The 25,600-nt window shown below is 36.8% G+C and overlaps 2 protein-coding genes across 3 annotated transcripts in view; one reads left to right on the top strand and one right to left on the bottom strand.

Moving 5' to 3' along the window:
• Positions 1 to 2,844: 2,844 nt before the first annotated feature.
• On the bottom strand, positions 2,845 to 8,424 carry LOC144978089 (large ribosomal subunit protein uL15-like). The gene is made up of 5 exons (XM_078923650.1): positions 8,344 to 8,424; positions 6,207 to 6,273; positions 5,031 to 5,106; positions 4,590 to 4,764; positions 2,845 to 3,002 (listed from the first exon to the last, which is right to left on the bottom strand). Exons 1-5 carry the CDS (start codon positions 8,344 to 8,346, stop codon positions 2,874 to 2,876), a joined length of 450 nt encoding a protein of 149 aa, XP_078779776.1. The 5' UTR covers positions 8,347 to 8,424; the 3' UTR covers positions 2,845 to 2,873.
• A 17-nt stretch (positions 8,425 to 8,441) lies between these two features.
• The window catches only part of LOC144978088 (uncharacterized), a 60,591-nt gene continuing 43,432 nt past the window's right edge, over positions 8,442 to 25,600 (top strand). The window contains exons 1-3 of one of the 2 annotated variants that reach the window (XM_078923648.1): positions 8,442 to 8,731; positions 13,633 to 13,880; positions 23,532 to 25,600. The exon at positions 23,532 to 25,600 is cut by the window's right edge and continues 6 nt beyond it. In XM_078923648.1, the coding sequence (XP_078779774.1) occupies positions 13,802 to 13,880; positions 23,532 to 25,600 (2,148 nt within the window). In that variant the 5' untranslated portion in view covers positions 8,442 to 8,731; positions 13,633 to 13,801. The remainder of the gene's footprint in view (positions 8,732 to 13,632; positions 13,881 to 23,531) is intronic. The other variant, XM_078923649.1, reaches the window with a different exon arrangement.

Genomic DNA, 25,600 nt, shown 5'->3' with positions numbered 1-25,600 from the left:
TCACGAACGTATTATGGGTTTTTAGGAAAATTAATCGCAACTTTTTGCTGTTTTTAGCTTGCAAAATTTGGGGTTTTTTCTTGTGCAAAAAACCGCCATGTCAGATATGGGTTATTTTCCTTGAAAGGCGTCTTTTAACAGGTATTTTAGGCTGGTCGCACCATCAATTATACTGGGGTTCCACTATATGGGATTCATGACCTCTGTTCCCATCATGAGAGGCCAAGGGACTCCACCCCCCCCCCAAATATTTTTCTTATCTGCGTTCCACATATATTCAGGCCCTGGAAAGTGAAAGGACCTATTCCCCCAGCAGTGCAACACGAAACCTTCCAACCATTGTTTTTTAAGGGTTTTACGACCCTGCAACTCGTTAAGGTCATATCAGCGCCAGTAAAATGGAAGAAAATGGGAAAGTAAAAAGTTCTAGAATTACAATTAAAGAACCCAAGAAAAGGTAAGAATCAAAAAGACAGATGGGAATCGGTTTAAACAGGAAACAGATGTAGATTACAAGAACACACTATCAAAGTACCTAGTTTGAGATCAACTAGACTCATCCTGACACAAGCACAGGTCCCAACGAAGAGTAAGAGGGATACACTCAAATCAGAGACGCCAACTTTAAATTTGGCTCACAGGAGTTTCAGACACAACTCGTCGGAATTTCAATGTCGAAAGAGGAATTTCCACACACAGGAAAAAGGAATTGGAATGGTATTTGGCATTGTGTTTACAAATTGTATAGTACAAAATAGATAACTCATTAGAATTATATTATGATAATACATAAACACATTGCCAAATACAATCCCAAAGTTTATTTCAAATGAAGTAAAGTGCCAAATCTTAAGGGGAGAGATTGTAGTACTGGTGGTCGTGAGGATGATGTGGTGTTAGTGGTTGTAGTAATAGTGGTAGTGGTAGTGATGATGAAGATGTGATAGTGGTTGTTGTAGTAGTAGTGATGATGATGGTGGTTGAAGTGGTGTTGGCAGTGATGAGTTTTGGCATCATTGAGTAATCCCATTCCACAACAGAAAAGATATAGGGGATAGAAGTAGAAGACACATCAGGTGACCTGCCCACCATGGGAGATAAGTAGACCCCACCCAGTTAGATGGATTTGGACAGGGCATGTCCACAAAATGAAGAGTGATGCAACACCAAATGTTGCTCTTCACTGGACACCCTAGGGAAAAAAGAGAAAGAGAACAAGAAAAAGAAAGACAAAGACAGATAATGCGAAGGACAACTGATAAAATCTGAAGGTGGAACGATCCTCAGGGTCACTGCATCAAGTGGCCTGTGACAGAGACAAGTGGAGATCCTGTGTAGTCTAGTGGCATGACACTCGCTGTTGGATCAGAAGGTCCTAGGTTCGAGCCTCGCTCTGCGCATAGTTGAGTCCTTGGAAAAGGCTCTTCTCTCACCATACTCCAAGTGCTAAGGGATGACCTGGCCGTGAACAGCGTAGTCTCTGTAGGAAAAATTGCAATATTGCCTAACAGGCGTCATGTCCCGTTCTACATGTCGCTGTTGGTAAGGGACCCCCTGTAAAGTGCTTTGAGCACTTTTAGTGGATATTGCGCGATATAAAAGGTCAATTAAAATAATTTAATAAAAAGACCCTTCAATTCTGCCCACCATGCAAGTTCTGCAACGAATACTTGTGTGGACAATCTACTGCCTTTATGACAAAGGGCTTCATAGTGGTAGTGGCTGACCTTAAAATCAGATGGATGTACTTTAACACCCCCCCCACCTACCCGAGAAAAAAAAAAAGTGCGACAAGAGGACTAGCTTGAACAGAAGTAGATTCAGGAGCGACCAAACCACAGCCATAGTACAGGATCCCAAGTAGAAGAATACACACATACTCAAATGGTTATAAGATAAATAGAAGCATATGGAAATTGCACAATATAAATTATACGAAGAACATTTCTGCAGAAAAAAAACAAACATCTCTCCACCAGGCAAGGTCCAGTTGAAAGTGAAGCCAAAATAAAACTATTTCATCCCAAAACAAGGGCACAAATCCATACAGAAAAAGACAAGTGATATAGAGGAAAGAGATGGCACAGACGCAGAAACTGATGAAGAATCCACAGATCCTGCAGGCCAAGAGCCCCCCCCCCTCCTCCCAAAGGACATTCCACCACCAGCTCTAATGCCATTTTCAGAGGAGCACAACGAGTAAATAAAACCCAACAATGCTCTCCATGAGTTATTAAGGTTGACTTGAAGTAGGGTCGCTGAAGCCAGTTTTGGTTTTAAGGGTTTTATGGCGCAACACATTTAGGTTATATCAGCGCCAGTAAAAAGGAAGAAAATAGGATAGTAAAAAGTTCTAGAATTACAATTAAAGCAACCAAGAAAAAAGTAAGACAAAGGGGAAATGAGAACAAAAAGGGATCAGATGTAGATTCCAAGAGCATACCACCAATGTACTTAGTTTGAGATCACCTATTAGTATTAGTCTCATCCGGACACAAGCACAAAATCCAAAAAGAGGAACACACTCAAATGCTTACAATATACAATTAAAATAACAAATATAATAATACATAAAAGAGAGATGATATACAAGGAAAAAAATATTATCTCCCAATACAATAACTATGCATATGACTGTTTCCCTCCCAGCCAGGATAAAACCAAGTAATCTCATTCCAAGACAAAGACAGAAAGCATGTTGGAAAACAGATACATATAAAGGGATAGAAGACGCAGTATGTACCTCCCTGCCCACTATGGGAGGTCAGGAATCCCAGCCAGCACTGAAGCCAGTCAACCCCATTACACTGACACACAACCATAAAAGAATGAATAAAAACAAGCTGCATTTCGTATATTATCTTTATTACATTCTAGGCCACCAAGACACAGGCACCACCAGCTTTTTTAATCCTCCTCTCTGCTACTTTGCTGAAGTATTTAGCTTTCACTATAAGTGGCCTTTTGGGAAGATGGCCATTACCAAGAACTTTGAAAAAACCCTGAAAGAAAATAAATATCACAATGAGCTGGAAATTTCAATCAAATGTAAGCTATACATATCAGCTGAAGACACAATATATTAAAAAGGTTAAACAATACCACCCCCCCCCCAAAAAAAAAGTAAAAGAAAGAAGAAAAAAAAAAAAGTCAAACAATAAGAATAAAAAAGCTGAGAAGAAATTGAAATGCAGATGAGCAATTAAATCATAAATATATAGGGAAAATGTCTGAAACCAATCATTGTGATGAACTAATTTCAATGTAAAAGCTGTAAAAATATGTCAGTGCAAAGTATCTGACTACTCAATGATGATTGACCTCATCACCACCTAAAACCCAGCTGCACTGCATGAACCCAACCCCCATAATTGCAGGGTATTAAGAACTGCTCCCTTCTCCAATTTAAGGATATGAAACAAACTGCAACTGAATCCTGCTCATTACCGTTGCATTGACAAGCTGTCATATGGAATAACCGCGAAACTTTGCCTCTTTAGATGCCAACCAATTAAGAGTATATCAAGCTTTGTGGCAATAAGAGATAATTGAGATGACAAGACTAAATACCGTTTTCCAAATGCAAAATACAAGTTCAAATGACATGCATAAAAGCAAGATGCTTTATCTTGGTATCTACAATCAATTTTTGATTGGCCATACTGATGGCTTTGGTAGTTTTGCCCCCTATCCACACTAGCAAACATCAACTTCATAAATTTCGGACCTGAAATTATTCTTATATGCCCTCAGTACACCATAAGATTCACTCATCAAAACTAGGAAGTATGCATTAGAGGATATTGCATAGAAATATTGAAAATAGTTTGAAAGTAACAAATTTCAGAAATTCCCCTCCAAAAAGGCAATCCCCAAGAGAGACAGAATTATCAGTAAAAATGTTTAAAAGTGATGGTATCATCCATTCCCAGACTTGCCAACCCTTGGAAAATAAAATCAGGGATACCCTTGGCTGCAAAACCAAAGTCACTACTTTTACAAGGGAAACTTTATGGTACTGACATAAAACACAAAGGAAAGATAGCTTTATCCATGTGCTTAACAAAAGATACCAGTATGAATGGAATGAAGTGATTCCGTGCATACTGGCATGCCAATAAGACTTGCCAAATTGAAAACTTCAAATTTAGTAACTTTAATGTAATTTTTTTTAATAGTAATTTGACAAGGAAATTCGTAATGTTTGAAATTGTGTATGAACAACCACAATATTATTATTATAGTAGTAGTAGTTGTACTTATCATTTTTACTATTATTATCATTTAAGTACTAATAAGAATAAAAAATCCGTAATTTTCCATAAAATTTCGTATTTGACCATGAAATTTGTCTAAAATTCGTAAAATTACGAAAAATTAGTAAGATTCGGCATGTATGCAACAACAAACAATACCCAAATTTCTATTTGGTGGATATTGCTTTTACAACAGAACAAAGAAAAATAAATAAAAAATAAAATAAATTGAGAACCAGGGAGAGTCCAAGATAGACAATAATTTAAATAACAAAATAAATGTTTTTAGTAATCTAAGATCCAAAATAAAGCAATTGATGCAGCAATACTTACAGCATTCACGCAATCAACAACAGGGGCCTTGGGGTTGTCTGAGTTGACAAAATGTTCCCTCCTGTCTTCGGGTACCAGGGACCACAAGTGGCTTAGGTTGATTGTGGGACAGAAGTATTTGTTGTTTGTCTTGTGGAAATATCTCATACCTACTTTACCGAAGTAACCTGGATGACTAAAGTGAGAGAAGGAAAGAAAATAAAAAGGAATTAACATTATTGTACTACAACAGGCAAACATAATATGCCTGCCATAAAAAAAAAAAACAGATAGAAAGAAAGAATAAGAGAAGAGGAAAAACAAAACAACCCCCCCCCCAAGAAATAAAAAACAACAAAAAAAAAAAAAAAACCACAACAGTCTCAGCTGATCTGAATTTTATCTGTCAAAGATAGAAACAAATAGGAAATAATAAAAACAATGCAGGGATAAAACACTCACAATTTGTCAAATTTGATTCTGTGATGGTGACCACCTCCAGCATTACCACGACCACCAGGATGCTTCCTGTGTTTACCTAGGAGGGAAAGAAAAAGAAAAAACAAAAGCAAAACAATCATAATGTTATCATCAATTACAGACAAGTTCTTTAGCCAATAAATTGTGTAAGGAAGAAAGTCAATACACAGAGGTGCCTTGATGCGGAAGTACAAGGAATGCCAAAAAGCAAGTCAATCATATAAGTAAAGATGATTAACCCCCCCCCCCCCAGAGAAAAACCAAACAAATCAAACTTCACTAGGCTTTCAAAACAAGTAACCATCAGAAGTAGATACAAGCACAGCTAAAAGCACATTAAACATTTTAAACCTAACAGCAACAGGTACATATTGGACAGATGGAAAGTCCCCATTGACGAAGTGAGTTTGCCGCCAGGCAGGTTCTCGACTGAAGCCGATTCACCGCCACCAAACTGACTTCCATCTCGTATAAATAGTATGCGCTTGGCTTAGAAGCTCACAACATTGCCATCCGGAAGTAAACAGACCAACACACAAGACTGTGTAACCATAATTTTTACAGTCTGGATAATATAACTAGTGAGAATAACTCATAACAAAGTCAGGGAGAAAATACTATGCAAAAGACAATATGGTACAAAGCAATTGCAATGAAACTGGGATAAACTTCAGCTCCATGAACACTTTGGTAAATGTCCATTTAACACTCCAGCAGTGAGGTGATAAATGACCAAGTGGCTGTGACCCGATCTTTGGAACTTTTGAGTGATGGGACAGGAAAAAAAATCCTATAGATGTCTTTTAATGATTCAAATTCATGTCTCATACTCTTCAAGAGGAATCACCCTCTCGTTTGATGTTAATAAAAGTCAATTTAGTTTAAGTAAATAATAAAAGTCCATTTTCTCATCCCATAGGGGAAATCTGTCTCTAGGGCCTACTCCAAGGGAAGACTGGAATAACCCAGGTGTCAGCCGCAACTGAGCAAGGGCGAGGTGACTTGCTCAAGGCCACACAGTGCAGCTGAGGGTGATCAAACTCGGTACCTTTCGAGTATGAAGCAAAAACCGTACCGCCGAGCCATGCTGCCCCCAAATTTTTAGGAGATAAATACTGTAGTTGCGATAGCTAACGGCCTGAGTTAGTCTTCACTTACCTACACGTCCGTGTCCATGACTCACGTGTCCACGTAGCTTCCTACACTTCTTTTTGCTGGTGCAACCCTGGAAAATAAAAAGGGATTAAATATAAAGCAGGTTAGCCATCAATGCATAAGTATAAGCAACCTACTTTGAAAAATAATCTTCACTTTGTGCTTTATTGGAGGATAGACGGAGCAATGTTTGGGCACAGACAGCAAAATCAAAACTGTACAGTGCAGTTAAATAAAGTTAAAATCAGTTTATTGTTCGTGACCCTCAAAATAATTTTCCTTCTTTTGTTCCCGACCGTGAAAATAATTTTACAAAGATTTTTTTCTTTCGAAGGCCATTGTTCTGGAACTGGAAAAGCTACCCTTCTCTCCACCAACAGTAGATACCATACAGTCGGCTCAGTCCAGTGTATGTTGTGTACACAAAAGTCAGTAGAGTAGAGTCAGAGTAGGAGAGTTGACGAACACAGTGTGCCAATGAGTAGGCACTTGCAAGAAGTAGCTCTCGCGAGTTGAAAACAGGCGAGGATTTCTGTTTCCGTTTTTGAGGGGAAAAAATTTAGGAGTGATTTTAAAATGCTCATTCTTCTTTCTCAGTGGAATGAAATGGCATGTATTATATATCATTGGAAAGGGCATAAAATTCTGCATACAATGATGCTAATATTATTATCTTCCTATATCATGATTTTGAGAAATCTTTGCGTAAAGAGAGTATATGTGTTTAAACGCTTATAACTTTTAAACCAGAGATGGTCCTTCTTAATAAAAAAAAGTCCTTCTGAGATACATATTAAAGTAGCTTCTCTAAAAATTTCAGAGCAAAATATGTTTGCACTCAAAAGTTAGAGCTCCCCAAAAAACAGTAATTGGCCTCGATTGTTTACAGAAGCCGCCATTTTCTTATACTGATTCACTTCCTGTCGTCTGCTGGGTTTGAGAGATAACTTCGTCAATCCACATCAAAACTTTACATCTTTATATCTTACAAAATATTCCATTTATGGAAGTTATTTTTGTTTTAAATTATTCAATTAATTGGCGTTTTCATGTCCATGCATTCATTTTATAATTTACAATTCTCTTCCTTTTTTTTCCGATTGATTTTTCACTGTTGATTTTGACGTTTTTCATCCTTTGACGGACGCCTGTCCAATTTAGGGGACGGGGGAGCGGAAGTTTTTAAAATCACCTATTTTCGACCATTTTAAACACTAATACACCACCTCAAACATTTATCAGTCCATATCTCTGCTTTTATGAGGTCTATTTTCATTTTGAAAAGTTCAAAGTGAACAACTAAATGACGCCGATTCAGTGGTGTATTTGGTCTATCTACATGTGAATAAATATTTAATTGTCGACTTTTCCAAAATTCCAATAGGTCATTCATTTGCATGTCGTGATCTATTTTTCCTTGATTTCAGCTGTTTCAGCTCTAAACTATACCTTTCTCTCTCAATAAATAATTATTTTTCTGTTTGCAATGTATTACAGAGATGATGAATTACCACATGTAAAAATTTCAAAGTTGTATCTGAAGCCGTTTCTGAATTATACTTGATTATCCATTGGGTTGCTGTGTTTTGGTCACATATTTTCTATTAAGCTTCTATAGAGATTTTTCACCACATAAAAGGTTATAACTTTTTAACTAGTTGAGATAGAGCGATAATTTTTTCACTTTAGTAAATGTTTCACTTCCCTTTATTTTTCTACGCTAAATTAATACCGATATCACTATTTTGAAAAATTTTTGCAAGTGCCTACAATGAGTATTGACTAATGACAAGAGTCGTGTTAACTTTCAACCTACAGTACAAAGTGGGCAAATAGGTAAGTCAAGATCAAGCTAAAAAGACACACAAGATTATTTTAACGAAGTGCCATATACCAACTGTTCTATAACTGTTGGTGATATAAATTATTCCATTTTACATCGTTGACTTGAAATTGAAAGTAACGGTAGTGACCAAAACAAATGCAAGACATATTCATATAACAACGCAACTTTCTATCATTACTTGTTCAAATGAAAGAGAATATGTATCTGTACATAGTTTGTCTAACAAACCCGAGGATGGACATGGATTTCACAGATATCATTTGATTTTTCAAAACAAAATTGTTGATAGCCTACCATTTTCTTTGACGATATACCGGAAAAGGATTTAATCGGCAGGGGAGATAAATAAGAAGGACTGAAATTGAAAACAAAAAATAGCAACTGAGAAGGGAGGTAACGCCCACTCTATCAATGAAAGGAACGACACTAGGGTAGCGACCACTTAGGCGTTTGATTCAGGAAGTCAAGTGGATCAAATTAATTCAAAATTCGGGATTTATATCATCATTCGAGTTAGTGATAAGTGAAAATGTTACAACTAACAATGACTCGTTCAATTACTATCAAGGTTTGTATTGTGAAACTTCATTTTTATATTTAGCACTTCAATTCAACGACAATGGAACGAACGACTCCTCCTGGATCTACCCTACTGCCTACTCCTACTTTTACTTTTACTGAGGTTAGATCGCTCCTTCTAGATACTATTACTTAGAATTAGCTAGTACTAGGGCACTCCCACCTATCCAACCACTACTAATCTAGTACACACTGCGCTCCCACTCATTCAGACACTCATTCTCTCACCATACTCCTAGGTCCGTAGTGTCCACACTCACTTAGTCACAGTCACAGTAACAGCACCACCACAGGCCAACCCATTTTTCTCAGCTCAACTTGAAGTTTTCACAGATATATACACATTCATTCTTCATACACATGATGCAAGTGCACATATTTCATATATTTATAAGTCTGGCACCAGAACGCAATTTGTCTGCTTGTTTTAACTTTGTTGTAATGGGCAATATTTTGCATGGTTTAAGTTGAGTTTTAGTATAGAGTATATCCATTTAAACAACAAATCCATAAAAATATAGCAGTGTTATCAGACCTTTAATTAATTAACTTTCGTCGAAATCGAAAGGCCTCAGTCTAAGTCGACTAAGGCTAAGCTAAGGTGAAATATCAAATAGTTATTAGTAAAATAGTAACACATAGAATCTCATATTTATTAATTTTACCCACCATGGAAAACTTATTGTGGAGAACATAAATCTATTTATGTTTTCCAATGTGTTCTGGTTTGTTATTTGGCACTTGAGTTGTGGAATGTGTTTGTGTTGGGAAGCCCTGCTTGTCTTGTCATTAAATTGTTACTCTGTGCATCGAAGATAATTATGAGTATGGTGAGAACTAATGGGCGTGTCTAAGCCTTCCTTTTGATTTTATCGATTTCTCTGTCAATTTCAATCTGGCCATCGTTTAAAAAATATTTTCGGCCAGGGAATTCCATATTTGGATGGTGCTAGGAAAAAATGAGTTGAGATGGGGCTAATATTATTAGATAATACTGGACTAGGAGCCTATTAATAAAATTAATAAGCACTGGTTGAATACGGAGAGAAAATTAATGATCAACTGGTAATGGGATTGGGGAGTAACTGTGGGACCTGATATGAGTACGAGTGCTGTTTTCTTTCATTTGGAATGAGGCTATCACTTCGAATTGTCAGTCCCTGACGGCCTTAAAAAGGACTTTGGCTTTTTGGATGGTGCGTCTTTTATGAAATGGCGACCAGTTTTTAGGCTCTTGCGCATCTCACTGATGCTTTCAATCCTCTTGTAGTTGTTACAAACAAACCTACATGCTCTGTTTTGAACTATTCCAACTGCTTTTTACTCTTGGGGTCCCAAATACAGGCATTATAAAATCTAAATTTTGACTGTACGAAGACCATATAGCAGGTTTCTCTGATGCTTCTTGGACAAACTTTACATTTCTTAGTAAGAATCCAAGTTTTGTATTGGCATTTTTACAAATTTTATCGATGTGGTGCTACCAAGTCATTTTGCTGGCGAGAGTTAATTCACTAGGTGTTATTTTTTTCATGTGAACTTGTGATGTCAAATTAGATATAAAGCATTCTGCTTGCTTTCATTCTTTATTCCTACTTCTCGGCATGGATTTTAAGTGCCATTAGCATTTTGTAAACTGCACATATTTGTTCTTGAAAAAACAACAACTTGAGCTTTTATATAGCGCAATATCCACTAAATGTGCATAAAGCACTTTATAAGGGGTCCCTGGCCAACAGCAACACTTAACATGTAGGACATGACATGATGCCTGCTAAGAGATATTACATTTTTTTTTTGGATAGAGACAACCCGGTTATGGCCAAGTATTTATTTTACACCTGAGTACGGTGAGAGAATGTGTGTAAAGAGCTTTTCCAAGGACTCAGCTATGCGCCGAGTGAGGCTCGAACCCAGGACCTTCCAATCTGTAAGCGAGTGTCAATACCACAAGTCCTCATAGCCCCATAGTTCTCTACACATATGGAGAGATATCACTTTGATGGATGGAGAATTTTCCTTTTTATTTTTATCATCATCTTTGATAAGGAACTTTTGAGGAAATCATAACATTTTGGTTTACATATCATGTCACACAATATGCCAAGCTTACGTCTGGTTCATAATCTCAGAATTGACTAGATCATCTTGCAGATTGCGAGATACCTAACATGTAACGTGTAGCAAATAACAACATCTATCTATATAAAACACTGACACAAAGCTGGTTCATTTAGCATTGTTGCTTTTTATCTTATTAATTGTTGCGACTGCTATGAACTGGTAGTCTATGAGTGGTTGGTCGTTAGTTTTGTTCTTGATGCATTAAATATTAAATTTGAAAATGAAAACAACACTTGTCTTTATTTTCAATCACTATATTGGTGATCCTGACAACTATGTGGTCTAGTGGTATGTCTCTTGCTTTTGGATTGGAAGGTCCTGGATTCGAGGAAAGGCTTGAAAAAGGTTCTTTACTCACATTCTCTCACTGTACTCAGGGGTAAAATGAGTACCTGGCCGTTAGCAGCTTTGTCTCTGTTGGAACAAAATTGTAATATCGCCTAACAGGCGTGTCTTGTTCTACATGTTATGTATTGCTGTTGGCTAGGGACCCTTTGTAAAGCGCTTTGAGCATGTTTAGTGGATATTGTGCAATATAAAAATTCATGTTTTTTTTGTTGTTTTTTTTAAACAACGTAAATGTTAGTTCATTAAAAGTTAGTTTTATTCTGATTTGCCTCTATCATGGCACATACAGATACCGTCTCCATCAAACTATCACTGTTTTTGGGTTTCAAACCCACTGTAAGTAAACTACACATTTACTTTGCCATTTTGAGTTTGAGAGTTGACCAAGTGGAGTCAAAGTCAGCAATTTGGTTTGGAAGTTTGTATTTTAGGATGAGATGGAGTGTTCTATTCAGGATCATATCTGTAAAAGCTATCCACTTTATCAGCACACCTTTCTGCTTATTTGGGTCTATTAAAAAAAAACACACACACACACAAAACAAAACACCATACAGGTCATAGAATAAATGTGCTAAACGGTGTGAAAATATGGAGTTTATCCAAGTACTAATGAATGAGTCAAAATGGAGAGGCTTTGGATGGGAACAATAATGACAATGGATGTCCATTGTCTGTATTGTTTCCATCAGAAGCCTCTCCATTTTCACTCTTTCGTTAGTATTTTCATGATCCTAGGCTCAAGCATCCCCCACCGTTCTCTAGTTTATCCAAGTATAACTTTGTCATGCCAACATACATGTGTATAAGGAAAAAAAATAATCTTCAAACACTTTTCGTCTCATGCTTTGATTGTCTTTACTTATTTGAGGATTATTTGAACTGGCCAGGTTGTTTTAAGAATCAAAAGCAGAAAAGCAGACTTAATTGTAAGTTTGTTTGTCAATTTAAAGTGAATATATATATAGTGATAAGTAGAAAAGTAAAGTGGGTCATGTGAACCCTATAAATGATGAAGGCACAAGACAGCCTTTGTTAAGAGATAAACAATCAAGACACACAAGAGATAAAATGATAACAAAAAATAACCTTTTGTCAAATATAGTAACAGAGATGTATAGGGGAGGGGGTATGTGGTCTAGTGGTATGACACTCGCTTTCGGATCGGAAGGTCCTGGGTTCAAGCCTCGCGCTCGGCGCATAGTTGAGTCCTTGGAAAAAGCTCTTTACTCACATTCTCTCACCGTACTCAGGTGTAAAATGAGTACCCGGCGGTGCTTTGTCCGAAAAATTGTAATATCGCCTGACAGGCGTTATGTCCCATCCTACATGTTAAATGTTGCTGTTGACCAGCGACCCCTTGTAAAGCGCTTTGAGCACGTTTAGTTGATATTGCGCTATATACAAAAAGCTCATTATTTAGTTATTTTATTTAGATGTTGAGGCAAGAAGAATATAGAATATGTTAAATTTATCCATCTAGCCCTTCCCCAAATATCTCTCTGTTGCCCCATTTTTTTTTTGTGGTCATATATTTTTTGTATCTTGCTTGTTTGTATCCTGATGAAGGCCAAGAGCCGAAACGTTGTTTGCCTTGTGCTGTCTCCATTTATTTGGGTTACATTACCCACTTTATTGTTTTTTTCTCTATCCTATCTTAATTTGCTTTTAGTTATACAGTGATAACCAGAGCCTGATGTAACAGGGATGGTGAGGAGAAGCAAACTCTTTGTTGTATCAGATCCCTTTTAAATCAGACATTCAATAGAGATGCATAGTGTAATAGTAGCAGTATTAGTCGTTGTATGGAAGACGTAGTAATAATAATAATAATGCTGAAAACTTATATAGCGCTATAACTCCGAGACACCAGACTCTAAGCGCTTAAATTACAAATTACTTTGGATAAACATAATCATTTACACACACAAGCACACACACACACACACAACACAAACCAAACCTACCTTGCTTCTCATCCCATCTACTAAAATCGAAACAGATATGTTTTAAGCAAACGTTTAAAAATAGACAAAGAATCTTTTTCACGTAGTAGTAGTAGTAGTCACAGTAGTTGTTCAGTGGGATCTCTCTATTCAGGAAATGGCTACCTTCAAATACTTTCCAATCAAACAAATTGAAATGGAGCGTTAAAAAATTGTTGTAACTGAGCATTGTACCATCAGAGGAGTAAATATGAATCAGGCTGTTCCTGAAGCCTGTGTGACTATGTGGCCTTGTGGTAGAATACTTGCTTTCAGACATCGTGTCCCATCCTACATGTTAAGTGTTGTTGTTGACCAGGGACCCCTTGTAAAGCATGTTTAGTGGATATTGCGCTGTATAAAAGTTCATTTTAAAATTTTTAAATAAATAAAAAAAAACAACATAAGTTAGTTTGCATTTCATTCATATCAAAGTTTTAAATTGAGGAAAACATTTTTTTTTTGTCTCTGAGAATGCAGTTGTGTAAAGTTTTGTGTTTCAAATGACCCCAATAAAATTGTTTATTCTTCCAATTTTAATTTTCAGACCCCCTGGAAACTTGGTGCTTGAGTCAACAACAGAAAGGTATTTTAACAACGATGTATGCATATAGAACTCCTTTACTCACTGCATGACATGTTATTTGGATGTGGATGCGGGAATCACTAACAATATTTAGTGTAGCGTTTATGGAACTCTCCAGCGTTCCTCGATAATGAATCCTAACCGAGTTGAAAGCGTACGTCAGTTGCCACCTGGAAAGTTGAAAAACATTCGTCAACTTTTTGAGGATGGTAAGGTCTTTGTTATCAGTGCTTGGATTTTTTTAAAACCTATGATTTTCACTGCTTTATGTCGCTGTTATTGTTATTATTATTATTATTATTATTATTATTATTATTATTATTATTATTATTATTATTATTATTATTATTGTTTTTATTTTTATCATTATTATTATTATTGTTGTTTTTTTTTTATCATTATTATATTGTCATTACAGTGCACTCTGGATACGTCGACGTTGCCTAAGTCGATTTTTATCCAAGTCGATTTTTTTTCTTGGTCCCTCCCCCTTCTTCCTATATAACATTAGTAAAAAAAAAAAATAAACTCCACATAAGTCGATGTCGCTTAAGTCGATGTTCTTATCACTCATGACTACAATAAAATCACAAATAAACAAGTATTTCCATTGGTTAAAAAAGCTACCAGTAAGAATTTTCAGTGGTTAAGAATATCCGCGAACGATTGGCGCACATCGATGTGATGTAGGTGCTTTGCCTGACGTCCGTGCTCAATGTACATAAGCAGTATTGAATAACTTTAATTTCCCCATCTCAAATTTTACATTGTCGCAACTTCAAGTTCAATATTTTTTTTGGTTCTAATTCCAGGCCATCCTATGTAATGGCCCTCTTAATTAGTATCAATTTTATCAAGAAGAATTCAAGTCAAGTCTACAACTACAATGGCTATCGCGGAAAAGGAAGATTCGATGCATTTGGAAAGTTTGGCACGCGACAGAAAATCATCGCATAGGAAATTGGCATACCAGCTATTTCTGTCTCGACGATTTACAAGAAGCATGACCTTGACCTAGAGGCTCCTACCCTTCCGCTTTTCGCGGAATAATTTCACTTAATTGGTATACATTCCACATTCAAAGCAAAAATTCCGCTTTCCACATTTCCCATCGAGGAAAATATTTTTTAAAATCTCTAGTGAAAAAAGTGAGCTATGGCTTATTTCGTCAGCATCTTCAATGGTCAATCAACACACATTTTGTGTATGATTAGTCCCTTCAAAGTGTGTGCTGCTGATGTCGGATAATATTATATGTTTGGGAGGGGGGTTGACCAAAGTATTATTATTATTATGGTGACTCCAATTCGTGAGGTCGATAACCTTGGTAATATTATATGTTGGCTTCAATCGGTAATAATATTATTGAGTACGGTCAGCTTCTTTCCCTATTTAATTTTAGCCCTGTGTACGTGTGTGTGTGTGTGTGTGTGTGTGTGTGTGTGTGTGTGTGTACCGGCACGCGCGTTTGTTTGATTAGGTGTGTGCGGGGAGGGGGGGGGGGGGGGGGTCCTGACAAGGTTAAATCCATCCATTCAATACTTTGCTCTCAGACGGCCAGGACCTGTGTGTTTTCTATTATTATTTGACCCCATTCTTAGTCTTTACACAATCTGTACATTTTTACACATTTTTTTATTTTGAATCATTTGAGTACTTTTGGATTGTCTATTACATTTTCTGTTGCAAAGCATGTCATAGTCAATAGCAGTAAGTTGATTCCGATTTTTTTATCTCAAATTCCGATTTTTATATATTCTGATTCCTCTTTGGGGCTATTGGGGCTAGGAGCCTCTGGTGACCACTACAGAGACCGCGCGATATGATGGGACATACTTATTCTAGATTGGGTTGCTTTGTTCAAATGCGTTTTTGCTCATTTGGTTACACTCCGGTTACGTTGATTTTCGGATAAGTCGATTTTTTTCTCGGTTCCTCTGGGCATCGTCTTATCCGGAGTCCACTGTATTAGAAGCAATGCCTCAATTGTAATACCTATTAGAGATCAATGTAGTGCCCAATAATCAAATACCTTGGACTTGGAGTTGGCGTTTACTCCCATGTTTAATTTGTATCTTGCTCAGAATGTTTGCTTTGTTGTCATCAAAATTAGAAGTGCTCCTTGTTAACATTCTAGTAGAAAACGGTAGTGGCTGCCTGAAGCCGGTGATCGTAAAATTCTAACGAAAGAGTGAAAATGGAGAGGCTTCGTATGGGAACAAAACAGACAATGGACGTTTCGGGTACAAACCCTTCGTCAGCACAACAGTACACAAATAAACGTTGAGTACACTCAATCACCATTGAGTACAGACGATACAAGTTATTTTTCATTATATTTTATTTGTTTTCCACATTTATTTGTGTACTGTTGTGCTGACGAAGGGTTTGTACCCGAAACATCCATTGTCTGTTTTGTTCCCATACGAAGCCTCTCCATTTTCACTCTTTCGTTAGTTGTTAACATTCTATGAGACAGTAATAGAGGTTGGTCAGTTCAAGGACTGAGAAATCCTAAGACGAATCATTGAACTGTGCCTCTGCCTAAAAGTTTTAACATTTTCCAGACAGATGGTGCTAAGAAGGCGGTAAATATGATGAATCTGAAGAGGTGAAGAATGAGGAATATTTAACTAACATAATGTGTGATCAATCCCATAAAAAAAAGTCGTGTACCAAGATGACAAACGACAGGGGGAAAGGTAAAGTGCATGTTTTTGAGCCTCAGAGAGCTGTAGTAAATGGCAATGAAGATAATGGCCGGTTCCAGAAGGATGTGGAGAATAATGAAATCTATAATAAAGAAGTAAAGAATGATGATGTACAGAAAGACAAGGATGGAGAGAAGAGGAATGATCTACAGGAAGACAAGAATGGAGAGAAGAGGAATGATCTACAGAAAGACAAGGATGGAGAGAAGAGGAATGATCTACAGAAAGACAAGAATGGAGAGAAGAGGAATGATCTACAGAAAGACAAGGATGGAGAGAAGAGGAATGATCTACAGAAAGACAAGGATGGAGAGAAGAGGAATGATCTACAGGAAGACAAGGATGGAGAGAAGAGGAATGATCTACAGAAAGACAAGGATGGAGAGAAGAGGAATGATCTACAGAAAGACAAGGATGGAGAGAAGAGGAATGATCTACAGAAAGACAAGGATGGAGAGAAGAGGAATGATCTACAGAAAGACAAGGATGGAGAGAAGAGGAATGATCTACAGAAAGACAAGGATGGAGAGAAGTGGAATGATCTACAGAAAGACAAGGATGGAGAGAAGAGGAATGATCTACAGGAAGACGAACCCCTAAAATATAAAATGAAGAGAGATGGTATGCAAAGAAAATGAGCTTCAGAAAGACGAATTTATGACCAATTTCAAGTTTAAGTCCATGAAATGGAAAAGGCAGGCACACTGTGCCCATCATCACAAATCTTATAACATCAGTTTTATCGATCAGACCACGCTAATCCTGTCACTACAGTCATTCAATCCTCCCAGTGTCCTTGTATATGTGAAATGATGTGGGGTCTGTGATGTCTATTATGTCATGTGGTAGTTTGTTCCATTCACGTATTGTTCGTGGAAGAAAGCTGTAATTGTATGTGTTTGTTCTTGCGAATGGCTGGTGACATTTGTCAATGTGATTGAAGCCTAGTTGAGTACATATTTGATTTTTGAATTGTTAACTCACTCAACCCTAACACCGACTATATCCGTAGTTTACCCAGGCTACTTTTGCCCCATGCCTATTTATTACATTTTTTATGAGATAAATTATAGGCGTAGTATCAAAGCTAATGTTTTTAGTTTTTACATGTTAATGGTAGTTGAATAAAACTATCTATGTACATCTCATTTTTAATACATTTTTTTTTCCAATGTTGAAAAGTAGCAAAAATCTCTAGGATTGAGTGAGTTAATGTAGATTGGAATGTTTATGGCTGAGTGTTTTCTTCAGTCCTGGGCCCAGAAAGATGAAGTGTAAAGAATAGTAATGTGCAGGATGACGAGCCTCAGAAAATGTGAAGGGCAATGATCAATGATTTGTAGAAGGACAAGTCACAGAAATAGGAAATGAAATGGGATGAAATGCAGGATTAATAACTTGACTTTGTGTGCATGTATGTTTGTGAGCGTTGTGTGTTGTGTTGGCCTTTGACAGTTGGGAGTGCTAGTGTTTTGTGTTTAAGTGTGTCGTGAAATCTTAATATCTTAATTTTTTAATCAAATGATTGGTATATTTGTCACCACCAAAGATAGCCAAATGGAGTTGACAGTTAAATAAAGATATGACAAATGTTATCCTTAAACTGCTGATCACTAACTTTATGATTTTATTGATACCGAAAAGTCTAGCACATGAACTCACTGGGGCTATTCATCATTTAAATTGTTGATATTACACTGGCTTCTGGGATGCTGCTTGACAATCTTATAAGTAATAAGACACTCTCTCTCAAGGTGGATAAAGGTGGTGATGCGTCTATTCTAAAACAATCTGTTCGACCATTTGTCAATCAAGTTGCAAGATATATGACTTAATGGTCAACTTTAAGATGCCATTCTATGGACACTGATTTCAATCAAAATTGAAAATTAGTGAAAAATATAGTCATTGGACAACGCATAGTTGCAGTGTCTGGATAAACGAGGGATGTTATTGATTGCATAGGGATCTGATGTTCACCAATGTGGTCTAGTTGTATGGCTTTCAGCTTGTGCCCTTTAGATCCTGTGTTCAAGTCCCACTGTCTTATCCTACATGAACTGCTGTTGGTTTGGGATTGATTGCTTGTAAAGCATTTTGAGTACTTATAGCGATTATTACGCAATAATTATAAAGCTCATCTATTTTGTTTGCTTGTTTTGTTTTGTTTTGTTTTATAGAGTTTATTTTGGTGATGACTCATTACAACGAGCGATATGCTTCTTCTCTAGTTTGCTTTGAATAACTGTACGCCTGCTTCTTTTTTTTTTTTCTTCTTTCTTTTTTTTCATTCATTTTTTAATATAGCCTGAGCATATCATGATATATTTTAGTCCAATGTATTGCTTTCCAAATAATCAACCTATATTAATTCCATATCAATTATAAAATATATGTATTATTTTCTTTAAAAACCTGAATACAATTTTTTAAATTTCGAGGAAATGACTGTTGAGAACTATTTCCATGTCATGTGGAGGACGATCCTTTTCTAGAAACATCTCAACCTTCTGGAACAAACTTCCAAAAGAAATATGGCATTCCTTATCGAAAGATATGTTTAAAAAGCATCTAAAGACTTTGTTATTTTCCAAATTGAATTGTTGATGCCCCTGCTATAAAGCGCTCTAAGCACTTCCTTGTGATATGGACAAGCGCTCATCAAATATAATGTATTATTATTATTATTATTATTATTATTATGATTATGATTATTATATTATTATTATTATTATTATTATTATTATTATTATTATTATTATTATTATTATTATGATGATGATGATGAATATTATTATTATTATTATTATTATTATTATTATTATTATTATTATTATTATTATTATTATTATTATTATTATTATTATTATTATGATGATGATGATGATGAATATTATTATTATTATTATTATTATTATTATTATTATAATTATTATTATTATTATTTTTATTATTATTATTATTATTATTATTATTATTATTATTATTATTATTATTATTATTATTATTATTATTATTATTATTATTATTATTATTATTATTATTATTATTATTGTCATTATTATTATTAAAACTGGCTGTATAAAGTACTTTGTACCAGGGTGGTAGATAAGAAGTCTTCATTTTAAAAAACTTTTGGACTGGTATTTATATTAATTAATTTTTAAAATGTGTAATATCGCTTAACATGCGACATATCTTGTCCTACATGTTAACATTTTGCTCTTGATCGGAGATAAAGGGAAATTTGTCTATGGGGTCTACTCTGTCGTTGTTTTAAAAAACACAGTATATGCAATGTTAACCAGATAAAACATACTGTGTTTTTAAAAATAAATACGGCATTATTCCAATGGAAGACTGGAATAATGCAGCAGCGCTGGGAAGTGAGCTAGGGTGAGGTGACTTGCTCAAGGCCACATTCACAGCGTGTCGCAGGTATTCCGAATCGGCAACTTTTGGATAGGAAGCAACATCCAAATCACTAAAAATTAGTTTATTAATATATGGGTGGTTTTTAAGGACAATCAAATATCCAATCATTTATTATTAATAATAATAATAATAATAATAATAATAATAATAATAATAATAATAATAATAATAATAATAATAATAATAATAATAATAATAATAATAATAATAATAATAATAATAATAATAATAATAATATTCTTTATTCATCCAAATATTTATTTTATATTAATTTTATAAATTGTGTTTGCATATTAAAAAAAAAAAATATTTAATTCTAAATCACAGTTGCGCATTACAAATTTGAACACTGTGTGGTAAAAATGAATTAAGGTGATGTTTTCTCTTTGTTTTTATTGATAAAAAATGACGGCTCCTCATATGTACATTTTCTCTCCCTTTAAAACAGAAAAATCACATCCAGGTTTTGTCCAGTGCACAATACCAGTGTTTCATGTCAAACCTTATAATGTTAAGTCATAAAAAGATGTGTACAATGTAGAGGAGGAACGAAGTTGACGTCACTCAGCTCTTTGTTATTGTTTTTAGCCAGTCATTTTTATGAGTAGTTCTCACTAAATTGTATTAATCAGACTATAAACGCTTAAGGTTACATATAAATTTGTGTGTTGGTACATTTTATCAGACTAGTGGATTTTGTGTGTTTTTCAAAAGCTAAATACATAGCATCAATATACTGAGAAACAGCGTCAAATTAACTTTGTAAAAACTTTTTGATAATTGAGCTTTATATATAATTTAGCTTTATATAGCGCAATATCCACGAAAATGTGCTCAAAGCGCTTTACAAGGGGTCCCTGGTCAACAGCAACATTTAACACGTAGGACAGTACATGACGCCTTTTAGGAGATATTACAATTTTTCGGACAAAGACAACACTGTTACGGGCCAGGTACTCATTTTACACCTGAGTACGGTGAGAGAATGTGACTAAAGAGCCTTTTCCAAGGACTCGACTATGCGCCGAGCGAGAGGCTCGAACCCAGGACCTTCCGATCCAAAAGCGAGTGTCATATCACCACATAGCCGCACACAGATAATGTGCGACAGCCGATTTGTTGTACAGTCCAATCATATTTTGATATAAGAGTTTTCTTGCCATAATATAAGAGAAAGGCGTTTTGTGAGTGTGTGGTTGACTGATAAACTAGATATAAAGGCCAGGCCAATTTCAAATCGTTTGTTCACGATTGTTATCAATCAATCCACAGGAAAGTTTAAAAAAGGAAAAAAGATTGATAACAAGTCAAGCTATCAGTTTGACCTTTATACACGTGCCCGATCAACTCACATCGGTATTTTGTGTCGGGGTGATTAAAAAACCCACCAAATACTTGAGCTTTTATATAGGGCAATATCCACAAAATGTGCTCAAAGCGCTTTAGATAGGGTCCCTGACCAACAGCAACACGCAACATGTAGAACACGACATGATGCCTGTTAGGCGATGTTACAATTTTTTTCCCGACAGAGACAACGCTGTTAACGACTAGTTACTCATTTTACACCCAAGTATGGTGAGAGAATGTGAGTAAAGAGCCTTTCCAAGGACTCAACTATGTGAACCCAGGACCTTCAGGTCTGAAAGCGAGTGTCTTAGCACTAAGACCACATAGCCGCACAGGTAAACTAGAACCGGGCTAGGCCAAGTTCAAAATGACATTTTGTTCACGATTACATCAATTTACAATGGAAAGGTTTATGAAATAAAAAAAAAATAAAGACTGATAATTGGTCAGCTTATCAGCTTGCCTTTTGTACATGTGCCTGATCAACTCAAATCGGTACTAAGCTGCTAGAAGCTGTGGACTGTAAAAAGCAATGGACTAAAATGAATATATAAGCTTAACCCCCCCCCCCCCCCCCCCCCCAAAAGAAACAAAAAAACAAAACAAAAACCAACATAAAAACCCCAACAAAATACCAAACATGGAACAGTTCGGGCTCAAAACCCTTCTTCAGCCAACAAAAAAAAAAAACAAACCCAAAACAAAACCCCAGTGAAAACATCACTACATTACTAGAAGACCAAATCACCAACAAAGAAATTATATTATTTCTGTAATCAATCTGGTTTTCTAGTCATGTTTTCAATGTTTTTTGTTTGTTTTTGTTGTTGATTGCTGAAGAAGTGTTTTGAGGCCAAAACATTCTGCCGTTTTTTTTGTTTAAAAAAAAAAAAAAATGAGTATTATATCTTATATTTTAATAGTTTGAACAGCTGGATGACAAATAAAGAGAAGAGTAATATTAGTTTTCTGAGGTTATCTGATCAGAGAGAGATGAATGGCGTACCATGATCACGATGTCTGACACAGACTTGGTAATTGAAGAAGAAGAAGAAGTATCTTATATTGCGACAAAGGAATATGTCACATTTCCTATCCTTATATTTGTATTTAGCGTTGGGTTCACTCTGGCATAATACTGTGCTGAGATGTTTGGCTACATATGAATCTGAATGCATTATCGTTTTGATTCAGATGAGATTGTTTGAAATGTGGATGGTTTGTGACTTTGAGAGATTGGTTATCTGTGGATCTACAACACAGAGTTGCCAACTCTCATTGTGGTGGTGGTGGTGGTGGTAGTAGTGGTTGTAGTAGTAGTAGTAGTAGAAGTAGTAGAACTAGTAGTAGTAGTATTATTAGTAGTGGTGTTGGTAGTGGTAGTAGTAGTAGTGGTAGTAGTATTATTAGTAGTGGTGTTGGTAGTAGTAGTAGTATCAGTAGTCGTAGTAGTAGTAGTATTGTTAGTAGTGGTGTTGTTGGTAGTGGTAGTAGTATCAGTAGTGGTAGTAGTAGTAGTGGTAGTAGTATCAGTAGTAGTGGTAGCAGTAGTAGTATTGTTATTGGTGGTGGTGCTAGTAGTGGTAGTAATATTATTACCAAAAGTAGTACTAGCAGTAATAATTTTGCTGTTGAAGCAGCAACAGCAGAATAATTAATTAGACAATCACCAAATGAATAAAAAAAGAAATAATAATGACTATCAGAATCCATATAATGAGCTATTGGAGATTTGATGGGTCTGTTTTATAACAGATGTATTCTTTTACAAATACAAAGAGGAACGAAAAATTGGGATTTGGTGCAACTTTGTTATATCAAGGGCTGGTTATAAAGAATGTTGACTGTAAGTGTTTCTTAATCATTCACTGTCACCAGTCAAAGTAGTTAATCATGGGTTTAGGTTGTGCTGGTGGTCCCGATAGCTCACTTGGTAGAGCACTCGCTTCGCACACAAAGGGACCGAGATTGATCCCGGATGCAGTCAAGATTTCTCTCTGACCCCCCCCCCCCCCTCCCTCGCCTCATGAATGGGTAGCTGAATCTGTTAGATTTGGCAGAAAGTTCTTTTGATAGACTAGCGTCCTATACAAAGGGTAGCAAGTAATTGCTATTGTCTGTTTCACGCTATGGAAACCGGGATAAACTCTGGTTACATTGGGCTGAATGGCTCTGAAGGAATACTTCGTTTAAAGGGAATTTTTTTTTTATTTTTCTTAATCATAAACTGATGTATAATCCTGATCTCTTTTTATCTTCTTTATAAACAAGCTGTAGATGTGATGCATTGCTGACTTTAAACAGTTACAGATTCGATTGTGGCCATTAAATCACAACTTTTCCATTTTGTCCCTACTTTCACAGACAGTGGTATGGAGGGCAAACCACTCCCTCCAGCCCGACCCCAGCAACCTCCGAGCCGTAACAAATCGCCTGTCACACGCAGCCCGGGGCATCCCAAGATCCCCCCTAGGCTTTACAACAGAGAGGAGATTGCAACAGACCAAGGCACGACTTCCTCTTCTGTCAACGCTGCTGCCAATGCCAAAGACGAATCAACGTCTCTGAAGCAGCCGATAGTCGTGGAGAGCCGTGGAAAAGTCAGTCCAACTGTGAATAGACGAATCGTTTCTCTCATCGGAGGAGGATCTTCTGGCCCACAAGGTCATTCTTTGAACGTATCAAACAATAGTTCTAATGTAAATATTAAGAGGCAATCTTCGGGAGACGATACTAGTCATTCCAGTCCTTCCATTTCTATCGCTAAAAGGATCTCAAATTTAACTGCAGGCTCAGAGCAATCTAGAAATGACGTTTCGTTCAATAAAAATGATAATAATAAGCAGGTGTCACCTGCACCGAATGTATCCGATTTTTACAGTAAAATCAATAAGAAAAAAAATGACGACGAGGTTAAACTCAGGGGTGAAAATAAAAATGAAAACCGGACAGTGTCCGGTGCACAATCGCCCTTGGTCAGGAGGGAAGCTGTACGTAAAACACCTGACGATAGGAGAAATACTGTAGCTGGTGTTCAACTGGAGGATGTAAGTCCCTCGGTAGGGGTCAGTGTTCTGTCCAGGACTAAAATGTTTGATCAAAATCCCCCGAAACCAGGAAACAAACCACCCCCTCCGAGAAAGCCAGAAGCTGTGAAGAGACAATTTAGCCAAAGGGGATCAAAAGAATGCAGTCCTCCTCCAATAGCCGAGGATAAAAATGTGAATAAACAGTCTTCATTGCTGCAAGAAACGTCAAAGGACGAGGATTTCTACGACACTCCGTGGGAGGAGAAAAAGGGATCAAATGTAGATAAACTCAAGAAAATGGCAATGAGAAATTCGTCTGTACAAGAAAGTTTTGCCAAGTCCATTAATTCCGATTCGAATACGACAACCTCATCGTCCACCACGGCCAAAAATCCTCCAAAACCAGTCCTGGGCCAGAAACCCAATCTCCCCAGCACTCCCCCTCCTAGGCTTTCTCACTTCATTTCTAAAACGGGTGACACTTCAGCATCGCCCAGTAAATCTCAAAGGTTCTCAGAACCTCCTATAAAAGCCCCTTCAGAGCCACCTCCCAAACCTCCAACAGAACCTCCCCCTAAACCGCCACCAGACCCACCCATCAAACCACCGTTCAATAACATCAAATCTACAGACCATCATCTTTCCAATCAGTCATCCACAGAAACTCCCGCCGCCAAAACGAATTTTGCCGCCCCACCAAAACCACCCCGGACTCATGCCCATGATGCATATCTGAAATCAAAAATGCTTTCACCAGAGTCTGAGCCAAATACCAATGAGGATCCCTATAGGAAAAGACCAGCACAGAAGGCCGACTCTTCCTCTAAACAAACGGAAGAAAAGGAGAACGAATGTACAAATTCTATGTCGATTCAGGATAGAATTTCAAAAATGAACAAGGAACAAAACTCTGTCAGTCAGACGGACGATAACCAAGAGCACCCAGATGTCACGTTACGCCACCGTCCCCCATCCCGCCCCCCGCCCCCCAAACGTCGTCCAAACTCCAGCGGTAACCCCCAGTCAATGGAGGGCCCGATCATCATTCCCCTGGTTCCCAGGCAACGTCTTACACGCCAGAAATCAGCTCAGCCTACCTCACCACAAAATGAACATCCAAGAAATCCGATGGACGAACTGCCAGACGCACCCACTGGGAAACCCATCACCCGTTTTCCTCTTCGCAAAAGTCTCAGTTCGGAATGTGTCTACGGCGGCCGATCTCAGTCTCAGGATGGCTGTGATGATGATGATGATTATCTTGGTAATGAAATGGCAACATCCCATATGACAAAGAGTTCTTATGAGTCGGAGTATGAGGCTGTAATTGACCCTGATGGTTACGCTGTGCCCAATGAATTCATGAAGCTGGCAGTACGCAAACAGAATTCAGACCATCTCTTC

This window comes from Berghia stephanieae, chromosome 8, assembly GCF_034508935.2.
Source record: "Berghia stephanieae isolate SIO BIC M18660-M18661 chromosome 8, UCSD_Bste_1.3, whole genome shotgun sequence".
Taxonomy (NCBI): domain Eukaryota; kingdom Metazoa; phylum Mollusca; class Gastropoda; order Nudibranchia; family Aeolidiidae; genus Berghia; species Berghia stephanieae.
This window is presented reverse-complemented; position numbering and strand designations above follow the sequence as displayed.

Coding starts and splice junctions, on each gene's coding strand:
- LOC144978089 (XM_078923650.1), bottom strand. Junction 5,107..6,206: donor TCATGGACACGGACGTGTAG/GTAAGTGAAGAC, acceptor TTTCCCTCCTAG/GTAAACACAGGAAGCATCCT. Junction 3,003..4,589: donor TTGTTGATTGCGTGAATGCT/GTAAGTATTGCT, acceptor ATTTTCTTTCAG/GGTTTTTTCAAAGTTCTTGG.